General features: G+C 42.2%; 1 protein-coding gene across 1 annotated transcript in view; it reads left to right on the top strand.

Annotated features, from left to right (window-relative positions):
* The window catches only part of LOC140196751 (probable E3 ubiquitin-protein ligase HERC4), a 96,610-nt gene extending 88,011 nt beyond the window's left edge, over positions 1–8,599 (top strand). Inside the window, exons 22-23 of the mRNA XM_072256476.1 lie at positions 1,030–1,132; positions 4,554–8,599. Of these exons, the coding sequence (XP_072112577.1) occupies positions 1,030–1,132; positions 4,554–4,759 (309 nt within the window). The 3' untranslated portion in view covers positions 4,760–8,599. The remainder of the gene's footprint in view (positions 1–1,029; positions 1,133–4,553) is intronic.
* The last annotated feature ends 3,927 nt before the right edge of the window (positions 8,600–12,526 follow it).

Consider the following 12,526-nt stretch of genomic DNA (forward strand, 5'->3'; position numbering starts at 1 on the left):
TCTCTCCTTCACATGTCCTACCAGTCTGTTGTTGCCAATATAATCTTCTATGTGGTGGTGTGCTGGGGCAATGGTATCAACATGGGTGATGCCAACAGGTTCAATAAACTGATTAGAAAAGCTGGCTCTGTTATGAGAGTCAAACTGGACATATTGGAGGCTGTGGTAGAACAATGGACCCTTCGGAAAATCCTGGAAAATCTGGACAATGTCTCTCGCCCTCGGCATGCCACCTTGGCTGAACAGAGGAGCACGTTCAGTAATTGACTAAGACCACCGTGCTGCTCCAAAGAGCGCTATGTGAGGTCGTTCTTGTCCTCGACCATTAGGGTCTATAATGAGTCAACCTACAGCTGGGGAAGTGATGACCCCACTCCTGTTAGACTGTTAAAGGTAACTTATTTTTTATTCTTTCTTTCTTCTCTTCTAATATTTATATATCTCTGCACTTGTAGTGCTGCTGTGAGACTGTAATTTCCTTTGGGATCAATAAAGTATCTATCTGTTTATGTGTGGATGTGTCGTTGGGTTTGTTGATGTGGGGGTTGATCAGTGCGGGGATAGCAATGTGCACTGAGCTTTGGGGATGAGGTGGGGGTGATGTGGCAGTCAGGTTTGTGATGGGGGATGTTTCTCAGTGTTGGGGGTGGTCTCAGAATGAGGATCAGTAGGTGCTGGCAGCAAGACACAAGCTTTGGCACCTGTGGTGATGGACTGGTTGAGCCATCGTCCCAACAAACAGTCTCGTCATCTCTACGGAAACCAAATTTTTGCACATTTGTGTTGTTTCATGGAAGGGTAATCTTGATCACAAGGTCAAAGCATGCGTGGAACCCATGAGACATCGTTATATGTACCTACACGTCTCTGGTGTTAGAAACAATTTGAATGGATGCACACTGTAAATCCATAAATATGGTGAGTTAATCAATGTCTTGATAAAATTCCAGCAGACAGCACCCATGAAACAGCAAGAGAGAGTTTCCAGGTTGTGTGTGTCCTCATGTCTTTTTCTATACCCTCTGACAGAACACAACATATAATAAAGGATACACAAAGACAGATGAAGCCATTGTCAATTTCTGGCAGATGTTCCATGACCTAACTCTGGAAGACAAGAAGCTTTTTCTTGGTGAGTGGTCTTGTTGTTTACGGAGAGTTACAAGGGTTTCAAAGTTCAAAAATTCAAAGTTTGAAGTAAATTTATTATCAAGATACATACATCTCACCACATACAACCCTGAGATTCATTTTTTTCTTCATATACTCTCCACCACACATCTACAAAAGTTTGTCAATGTTTTAGACGTCTTCACAAACTTCTAATAAAGTTGAGGCACTGCCGTGCTTTCTTCATAATGGCACTTATGTGCAGGAATGATAATACTGAGGAATTTAAAGTTACTGACCCCCTCCACCTCTAATGCCCCAATGAGGACTGGCTTATGGACCTCTGTTTTCCACCTTTAGAAGCCAATAGTCAGCTCCTTGGCTTTGCTGACATTGAGTAAGAGGTGGTTGTTGTTTCACCCACTCAGCCAGTATTTTCACTCTCCCTCTTTTATGCTAATATTTCACCACCTTTGATTCAGCCAACGACAGTGTTGTCATCGACAAACTTAAATATGACATTGAAGCTGTACTTAGCTTCACAGTCATAAGTATAAAGTGAGTAGAGCAGGGGGCTAAGCGCACAGCTTTATGATGAACCAGTGGAGAGTGGAGATCGTGGAGGAAATGTTCTTGCCAGTCCGAACTGACTGGGGTCTGCAAGTGAGGAAATTAAGGATCCAGGTGCACATGGAGGTATTAAGGCCAAGGTCTTGAAATGTATTGATTAGTTTTGAGGGGATGATAGTATTGAATGCCAAGCTGTAGTCAATAAAGAACATTCTGATGTAAGCATCTTCACGATCCAGATGTCCCAGGATTGAGTGAAAATCCAATGTTGTTGTTGACCTATTCTGATAACAGGCAAATTGGGGTGGATCCAAGTCACTTTTCAGGCAGGAGTTGATATGTTTGATCACCAGCATCTCAAAGCACTTCATCACAGTGGATGTAAGTGCTACTAGACGATCAGCATTGAGACAGGTTACCACATTCTCTTATGCACCAGTATAATCGAAGCCTGCTTGAAGCAGGTGGGTATCTCAGACTGCCGAATAGAGAGATTAAAGATATCAGTGAATACTCCAGCCAGTTGCTCAGCACAGGTTCTTAATACTAGGCCAGGTACCCCATCTGGGCCAGGTGCTTCCTGCGGGTTCACCTCCTGATGGGGGCTCTCACATCAGCCTCAGGGACTGAAATCACAGGATCATCAGGGGCTGTGAGAGTTTGTAAAAGTGCCTCCATGTTTTGATGATAAAAAGGCATTGAGCTCATCTGGGAGCAAAGCCTTGTTGTCACCTATGCTGCTTGGTTTCCATTTGTAGGAGGTGATAGCATTCAAGACCTGCCAAAGCTCTCAAGCATCCTTCAGTGATTCAAGTTTGGTCCAGAATTGCCACTTCACACATGAGATAGCTTTCCAGAAATCATACCTGGACCTCGTGTATCTTACTTAGCTGAATGCCACTGATCTGGCCCTCAGCAGATTATGGATCTCATGGTCCATGAAGGGCTTCTGGTTGGTGAACTCTGAATGATTTTGTGGGGACAGATTTGTCTACAGCTGTTTTTATAAAGTCTGTGACAACCGTTGTGTAAAGTTCCGATCCAGATCTGACACAGCCCAATCTACCAAGTGTTCTGGTTTCGTCCCACATCCCATAGGTGTTCAAGTTGGTAGTTAAAGTGACCGCTGTAAATTGCCCCTAGTGTGTAGGTGAGTGGTAAAATCTGAGGGAAACTGATGGGAATGGTGGGGGAGGGGTGGAGGGAGTGAATTAAATGGGATTGGTGGAGAATTAGTGTAAATAAGTGATTGGTGGCTAGTACAGAGTTGGTGCCTGAAGGTCCTGTTTCCAGGCTGTGACTCTACAACTCTATAAATTGACTTTCGTAACAGCTTACTGGACCTGCATGTTAACTTGTATTCATGAACACCCAGATCACTCTGAACACCAACACCCTTCAGTTTCTCATGATGTAAGACATACTTTGCCTTTGTGATGATTTTTTTAAAAACGTTTTTCTACATTATATTCCAAATACACATCCTTGCCAATTCAGATAACTTTCTCTACTCCCCGATGTCTTTCTGCATCCTCATTCTCTTCACAATGCGCACAATTGTCCGCAGATCCCTTCATCTGCCAACTTCATCAAAGTTATCAATCATAGAGTTTACAGCACGGAAACAGGTCCTTCAGCCAATTCATCCATGCCAATCAAGTTGTCTTCCCGAACTACTTCCATTGCCTGCTTTTGACCTGTAGCCCTCTTCAAAAAATCTTTCCATGAACCTCTCCAAATGTCTTGTAAGCAATGACATTGTAACTCCACCACTTCCTCTGGCAGCCATTCCATATAACCACCTCCTTCTCTGTGAAAAACTTATCTGTCAGGTCCCTTTAACCCTCTCCTCTCTCACATTATACCTATACCCTTTAGTTGTGGACTCCCTACACTGAGAAAAAGATTGTGACCCTTACCTTATCTATGCCCCTCGTGATTTTATATATCTTGCAGAGACGAGAAAATAAGTGCATTTTTCGATGAGGAACCACTATGTTACAGATGCTTGTGTAACAGAAATTCACTGCTACAGAATTCAGAAATCACTGCCTAAAAAATTGAGATACAGAATTAAATCCATTATCTTAGAAATTATGTAAAAAAGTAAATAGATATATATTTTTTTTCAACCTTCTGTCTTGACACGTGCAAAGGACACAGCTTGGCATTGCAGAATATCACAGTAGGGGGTCATTTCCTAGGAATACCAGCCCCCCCCCCGCCCCCGGTAACATGGGTTAGCTATGCTCGTATCTGGAAGCAACAAAATCTGCTGCTGCTCTGGGTCCAAGCTCACACTGCCCAACTTACCTGGCATCCCATGCTTGGTCTCTCTCATCTGGCATCTCCTTGTAAAATTCTCCCACTTGTGTTACTAGTTGTATAAAATCATGAGGGGCGTAGACAGGGCAAATGCACCTGGGATTTTTCACAGAATTGAGGAGTCAAGAACTAAAGGGCACAGGTTTAAGATGAGAGGGGAGAGGTTTAATAGGAACCTGAATGGCAATATTTTCACCCAGAATGTGGTTAGTGTATGGACTGAGCTACCAGAGGAAGTGGTAGGAACAGGTACCTTAACAACTGTCGCATTAGAAGTGGGGAGAGTTCAGAATGGAAATCATGACAAAAACATAGAGGATGGTTGGGGAAACGGGGCAAATACAGAAAAGAGAATGGAAGGACATATCAATGAGGGGAGCAAGAGGGAGAGGGAGTGAGCAAGAGAACAATGAGAAGTAACAGCTTTAGCACGGAGCAGAAGGGCGAAATGGCCTGCTTCACTAAAATTGCCTTATGAGTCCTACAGTATTTTTTGAATGTACAGTTCCTACGTTATAGAAATGGTAATATATGTCCATTGTTCCTAGCTTTCCTAACAGGTTGTGACAAGGTTCCTGTTGAAGGTACGAACATTGTCATTGGAGAAGATTTCAGGGATGATCCTGATTCGTACCTCCCAACTGCCCACACCTGCAGCTGGCTCCTAGTCCTTCCCAGGTACAGCAGTGTGGAGGTTCTGAGAGAGAGGTTCCTCCGGGCAATCAGATACTGCAAATCATTTGGGATTGCATAGGGGCCAAAATCAGATGGTGTTCCTTAATGGGTTAACGAGTGGAAATCATGTGAAATGCAAAGCAAGACTTGGCAGGAGATGAAATGTTAACTGCCGAGTCACCAGCACAAGCACATTGCATTGTCACTGGCTATCACTCCTCCTTTCCGGTACTGATGAAGGGTCTCAACCCAGAATGTCAACTAATCACCCCCCTCCACAGATGATGCCTGACCCGCTGAATTCCTCCAGCAACTTTGTGTGTTGCTCCAGATTTCCAGAATCAGAATCAGGTATTGACATTAGTCAAGAAATTTGTTGTTTTGTGGCAGCAGTACTGTGCAGGCATTCCAGCATCTGTAGTCTCTTGTGTCTGCCACTCTTTTTGTTTTCAAGAATGTTCAAGATTGTTTGATGTCATTCCCAGTACACGAGTGTAAAGGAGAATAAAATAATTGTTACTCTGGATTCGGTGCAGCACCAAAGAACACAATAAGATAAATGATGCAATACTAATAAAAAAGCACAATAAATATAAATACGTGTGATAGCTTATATATGTTGTAATGCTAGGTACAGGAGTGTCCACATAAAGTGACTTATAGGAAATGATAAGGTGGTCGTGGTTGGGTTGTGGAGGAATGGTTTGCAGGTGGAGGTGTTGATCGGCTGTATTATTTGGGGAGAGTAACTTTTTGAGTAAGGTGGTCCTGACGTAGATACCACATAGCCTCCTTCCTGATGGGAATGGGACAAGCAGTCCATGAGAAGATTGGGTGGGATCCTTCAGGATGTGATGGGCCCTTTTCTGGCACCTTTCTATAGATATTGTCTTGATGGCAGGTAAGCTGGTCAACAGAATTTCAGGGGCCAGAGTGAAACACACTGGCCAGTCGACCACAGTTGAACTTCTAGACAGTGAAAACAAAAAAAAACTGTAAATGCTAGAAATCTGAAATAAAAACTGAAAGATTTTTGACCTAAAACATTGAGTGTTTCTCCCTCCACAGGTTCCACTTGATCAGCAATCTCAGTCAGTGTTCCCTCTACTTTGCACTGACCAGTGTGCACCAGAATCTTGTGCTGTACAGTTTTTTGCCCAGTGACAACAAGATGTGCACACTGAATTTTCAAGTGGAAGTAAATCTGAAGCTATTCTAAGGATAATAAACCACCAAGTCTAGCTTGTTGTTCAGTGTTGAAAAGAAATAAAATAACACACGTCCAGCAAACTGAATGACTTCAAACTCGCAGATAAATACACGTCGCTGTTTGCGATTGGAAGACTTTGTGTGCAGTTTAAATTTCTCTGTGCACCAGTAGCAAAAGACAGCTTAAAGGGAACACTGATCTCAGTTTTATTTATGAACACCTAGGCAATTTTGTTTTCTCAGTGCTGTCCTTTCATTAGAACAGACCACAGTCTATTAGAATGATCCAGTAGTAACCTCACCAATAGTTAAAATAAAGAACTAACCAATACAGTTCCTCCATTGGTCATAAAATGCCCACAGGTTCACAGCCTGTGAAGTGCTTTTGAAATCCAAGTATGGTTGAAAAGTGGGAACTCAGACATCCAATGTGTGCAGTCTAATTAGTCTGCCTGTGTTTCCTAGTCCTGTTCGTCCTCTTTCATCCTAGCACAGATCCCTGAAATATACTTTACAGTCAACAAACAGGTTGATAGTTTTGATTTGTAGCTGAGCGACAAAGGTAAGGTAATGGTGAAGCAAACAGTTTTAGGATCAGATCGGAAGACAAACTAATCTTACATTGTCACAAGTTTATATAAGCATGATTGTGTGAGTGTGAGCGTGTGAGTGTGTAAGCTCAAATTTCAAGTCCAAGCTTATTAGTATGGTCATTGTGTGACACTTCTGTGGTACTAATGTTACCAGCCATTTATAAGGTGCAGAAAGTGACCAGATCTTGCTGCTTTTGTTGTTATAGGCACAGACTACAGGAGAATTAGCCTTTTGCTGCATAAGCACGTTACATTACAAGATGAGAACAATGTTAAGATAACTAACAAATTAGCATACCTTATATGTGTGTGTGTGTGTGTGTATAGGTTTGTATGTGTGTGTGCATTTTTTGTTTTTATAGCATTGTCGACGTGTACTGCATAGAAACAGGCCTTTTGGCCCACTACGTTACTGCAATCCTCATACCTATCTATACTAAGCTCACTTGCCTGCATTAATTTCATATCCCTCAGTACCCTGCTCGTTCAAGTACCTGTGCAAATGCCTCTTAAATGTTACTATCATGCCTGCCTTCGCCACCTCCTTCCAGAGCTCATTCCAAATACTCTTTCTTTGAAAAATTTACCCCCCCCATCCCCTTTAAATTTCTTTCCTCTCACATTAAACCTATGGTCTCTAGTTTTACACACCCCTAGCATGAGTAGCAGACTCAAGCTGTCTCTGCGATCTGTGCCTCGCACAGATTTATTTACCCGTATCATGTCTCCCCTCAGCCTTCTTTGCTCCAGAGAAAACAGACCCAGCCTATCCAACCCACACTCGCCAATGCAAATTCTTTTTGAATATCAATACAGTTAGCCCCATGCAACTTTTATTTTGTCCCTTATCAATGAAGATTGAAAATCATTGAACATATTTATCCAATTGCTTTTTAAAGGGTGCTGATGAATCAGGTCATACATTCCAAATCCTAACAAGTTGCTGCAAAAACAAAACTTTTCTTGTGTCATTTCTGCTTTCAGCCTGTGCCCACCAGCTGTCTACCTTTCAGCCACTGGATGTGTCCTATTTACCCTCCCATGATTTGCACTAGTCTTTAGATCGCTGCAATTTCAAGTTCAGGCTTCCCTATTGTTATAGTCAGAGTGTGGCACTTCTGTGGCACTAGCCATACGAGGTGCGCAGATTGACCAGGTCTTGCTGCTTTTGTTGTTATAGGCACAGATCCACAGGAGAATTAGCCTTTTGCAGCAAAACCACGGTACATTACAAGATGAGGACAAAATTAAAATAACAAACAAATTAACATAATGTGTGTGTGTGTGTGTGTGTGTGTGTGTGTGTGTGTGTGTGTGTGCACGCGCGCATACATGCATATATGTGCATGTGTGTATGTACATGTTGGTATGTGTATGTATTATGCTCATGTATGGGTATCTGCAGTTGCTGGAGGAATCAATTTTGTAAAATGTGTGTGCAGTAAAATATAAGAGAATATGGGCTGTGTTTATGCAATCATACCAACACACTTCTCATGCACTCTTTAGTGAAGCATTAAACAAGATATGGCAGAGAGGGTGTGGAGGAGGATGGACGGGCTAGTGTCACGTTTCATCCCCAGCAGCTGCGTAACAGAGGACCCTCTGATCTATGGGCTGTTCCCGGGGACGCACACTGAGACCAAGATCCGGTGCTGCTGGCAGATCATCAACTCGGTGAAAGACGCTCTTTGGTCGGCCCGAAACTTGATGACCTACCAGCACATGGAGATGTCCGTGGGAGAATGCTGCCAACTGGCACATTCTGGGCTGCAGCAGTACGTGCTGAGGGACGCACTGAAACTCGGTGCAGCCACCGCAAGGGCCCAGTGGGGAAGGACCACAGTATAGGTTTCTTCACCCGCGGGAGTGGGAGGGGTCGGGGGGCGGGGAGTATACCCCTCAACAATGATGTGCTAAGCTGAACTACTGGAGTGCCACGTGGGTGGCCATAAGTATGGATATGTACAGACTATAATGGAAACGTATGTAAAGGATGGAAAGTTATTGAATGGTTAATTTATATAATTTTTGAATAAAGTATATTTTGAAATAAAAAATTAAACAAGATATGGCAAATCTATTATTAAATACATCAAAATATATGAAATTTGCATTGGTCCAATTTTTACCACTGATGTATTTTTAATTTAGTTGTATTGAATTTGTTCAAGAAAATAAAGTGGACTAGAAATGCTATACTGTAGAATCTTATTTTTATGCACAGCATCGTGGTATGTTTATCTGAAAACTGATCTCACGTCCATGCAGGTTTTCTGAATTCGATCAGAGACCTCATGCAAAGCTTAATTAATGTTATTGTTGTGATGTTTCAGTGTGAATATGCCACTGCAAATGATCTGGTCTACAGTGCAGGATTCAAAGTTCAAAGTACATTTATTATCAAAGTACATATATGCCACCATATCCTACACTGAGGTTCATTTTCCTGTGGACATTCACGGTAAATACAAGGAAACACAATAGAATCAATGAAAAACTGCTCACAAAGATGAACAAGCAACCAATGTGCAAAAGATAACAAATTGTAATTGTGCAAATACAAAAACTAAAGCCAAAATTATAATAATAATAATCAGAATCCAGTTTAATATTACTGGTACATGGTATGAAATATGTTGCTTTGTGGCAGCTGTTTATCGCAATACAACATAAAAATTCTATAAATTACAATAAGAAATATATATATAATTGATTTAGTAGCGCAAAACATCGACTTTATTCCTCCCCATAAATGCTGCCTGCCCTGCTGAGTTCCTCCAGTGAAAAATCACTGATGTTACTGATAGAGTGGATAGTTGGCATCTTTTTCCCATGGTGGAAATGTCAAATACTACAGGACATGCATTTAAGGTAAGAGAGAGAAAGCTCAAAGGAGATGTATGGGACAAATATTTTATCTCACAGAGTGGAGGGTGCCTGGAACGCACTACCAGGGATGGTGGTGGCGGTGTTTAAGAAGCTATTGGCTAAGCACTTGAATATGCAAAGTGTGGAAGGATATGGACATTAAGGCAGAAGGGATTATTTAGGCTAGATATTTAATTAATTGTTTCATTATTTATGCCCAAGTGCCTGTTCCTGTTCTCTACTCTTCTATGTTCTATATGACATCTGGACCCATTTTACATGAAGGTCAGACACTCAAAGCTGCTGTGCAGGTTGACTCAAGCTGTCTCTGCGATTTATGCCTTGCTCAAATTTATTTACCCCTATCGTGTCTTCTCTCAGCTTTCTTCACTCCAGAGAAGACAGACCCAGCCTATCCAATCTCTGCTGACAACTCACACTCTCCAACGCAAATTCTTTTTGAATAACAATCCAGTTAGCCCCATGCAGCTTTTGTTTTGTCCCTTATCACTGAAGATTGAAAATCATTGAACTTATTTATCCAATTGCTTTTTAAAGGGTGCTGATGAATCAGGTCATGCATTCCAAAGCAACAAAACTTCTCTTCTGTCATTTCTGCACTTACCGTTAATTACCTTTAACCTGAGCCCACCAGCTGGCCACCGGTCAGCCACGTGGATGTGCCCTATTTACCCTCTCGTAAGATGATGATAACATAAGAAATAGGAGCAGGAAGAGGCCATCTAGCCCGTTGAACCTGCTCCGCCATTCAATAAGATCATGGCTGATCTGACCATGATCTCATCTCCACCTACTCGCCTTTTCCCCATAACCCTTAATTCCCCTACTATGCAAAAATCTATTCAACCTTGTCTTAAATAAATTTACTGAAGTAGCTTCTACTGCTTCATTGGGCAGAGAATGCCACAGATTCACCACCTTCTCGGAAAAGCAGTTCCTCCTAATCTCTGTGCTAAATCTACTCCCCCAAATCTTGAGGCTATGCCCCATCACCAAGGAATTTCACTATCTATTGCATTAGTAAAGCTGGCAACATAGTCAAGGATGCCAAACCTCCCCCCCCCCCACCCCACCCCCGACACCATGTTAATCTCTCTTAGACAATAAGACATAGGAGCAGAGTTAGGCCATTCAGCCCATCGAGTCTGCCCTGCCATTCTATCATGGCTAATCCCAGCTCCTACTCCATACACCAGCATTCAGCCATATCTTTTGATGTCCTGACCGATCCGGAAGCAATCAACTTCTGTTTTAATTATACCCACGGACTTGGCCTCCATTGCAGTCTGTAGCAGACCATTCCACAGATTCGCTACTCTCTGGCTAAAAAAATTCCTCCTTACCTCTGTTCTAAAAGGTCACCCCAAAATTTTGAGGCAGTGCCCTCTAGTTCCGGATACTCCCACCAGAGGAAATGTCCTCTCCACATCCACCCTGTCTACTTCTTTCAACATTCAATAGATTTCAATGAGATTCCCCTGCATTCTTCTAAATTCCAGCGAATACAGGCCCAAGGCTGCCAAACACTCCTCATATGTGAACCCCTTCATTCCCGGAATCATCCTTGTGAACCTCCTCCAGACTCTCTCGAATGACAACACATCCTTTCTGAGATATGGGGTCCAAAATCTGTTGACAATACTCCAAGTGTGGCCTGCCTAGTGTCTTAGTGTCATCTTCTTGTTTTTATATTCTATTCCCCTTGAAATAAATGTCAACATTGCTTTTGCCTTTTTTACCACACACTCAACCTGTAAATTAACCTTCTAGGAGTCTTGCACAAGGACTCCTAAGTTCCTCTGCACCTCTGATATTTGAACCTTCTCCCCATTTAGATAATAGTCTGCACGATTGTTCCTTTTACCAAAATGCATTATCATACATTTCCCAACACTGTATTCACCCTGCCACTTTTTTGCCCATTCTTCCAATTTGTCTAAGTTCATCTGCAATCGCATAACTTCCTCAGCACGATCTACCCTTCCACCTATCTTCATATCATCTGCAAACTTTGCCACAAAACCATCAATTCTATTATCTTAATCATTGACAAACAATGTGAAGAACAGCGGTCCCAATACTGACTCCTGCGGAACACCACTACTCATCAGCAACCAACCATGCCCCTTTGATTCCCACTCACTGCCTCCTGCCTGTCAGCCATTCCTCTTTCCATGCCAGTATCTTTCCTGTAATGTCATAGGACTTTATCTTGTTAAGCAACCTTGTGTTGCACCTTATTAAATACCTTCTGAAAATCCAAGTAAATGACATCCACTACCTCTCCTTTGTCCACCTGCTTGTTACTTCCTCAAAGTAATCTAACAGATTTGTCAGGCAAGATTTCCCTTTACAGAAACCATGCTGACTTTGACTTATTTTGTCATTGGTCTCCAAGTACCCTGAAACCTCATCCATAATAATAGACTCCAAAACTTTCCCAACCACTGAGGTTAGGCTAACTGGCCTATAATTTCCTTTCTTTTGCCTTCTTCCCTTCTTAAAGAGTGGAGTGACATTTGCAATCTTCCAGTGCTCCAGGACCATGCCAGAATCAAGTGATTCTTGAAAGAACATAACCAATGCATCTGTTAACTCTTCAGCAACTTCTCTCAGGACTCTGGGATGTAGTCCATCTGGTCCAGGTGACTTATCCACCTTAGGACCTTTCAGTTTGCCTAGCACTTTTTGCTTTGTAATAGCAATGGTACTCACTCCTGCTCCCTGACACTCACGGACTTCTGGCACACTGCTAGTGTCTTCCACAGTGAAGACAGATGCAAAGTACTCATTAAGTTCATCTGCTAATTCTTTGTCCCCCATTTCTACCTCACCGGCATCATTTTCCAGTGGTCCAATATCAACTCTCACCTCCCTTTTACCCTTTATATAACTGTAAAAACTTCTGGTTTCCTGCTTTATATTATTGGCTAGTTTGCCCTCATATTGCATCTTTTCTCTTCTTTTAGTTATCTTTTGTTGGATTTTAAAAGTTTCCCAGTCATTCAACTTTCCATCCACTTTTGCTACCTTAATGCCTTTTCCTTGGCTTTTATGCAGATCTTAACTTCCCTTGTCAGCCACAGTTGCCAACCCCTGCCATTTGAGAACTACTTCCTCTGTGGGACATATTTATCCTACGCTTTGTGAAC

Source organism: Mobula birostris, chromosome 4, assembly GCF_030028105.1.
Source record: "Mobula birostris isolate sMobBir1 chromosome 4, sMobBir1.hap1, whole genome shotgun sequence".
Classification (NCBI taxonomy): domain Eukaryota; kingdom Metazoa; phylum Chordata; class Chondrichthyes; order Myliobatiformes; family Myliobatidae; genus Mobula; species Mobula birostris.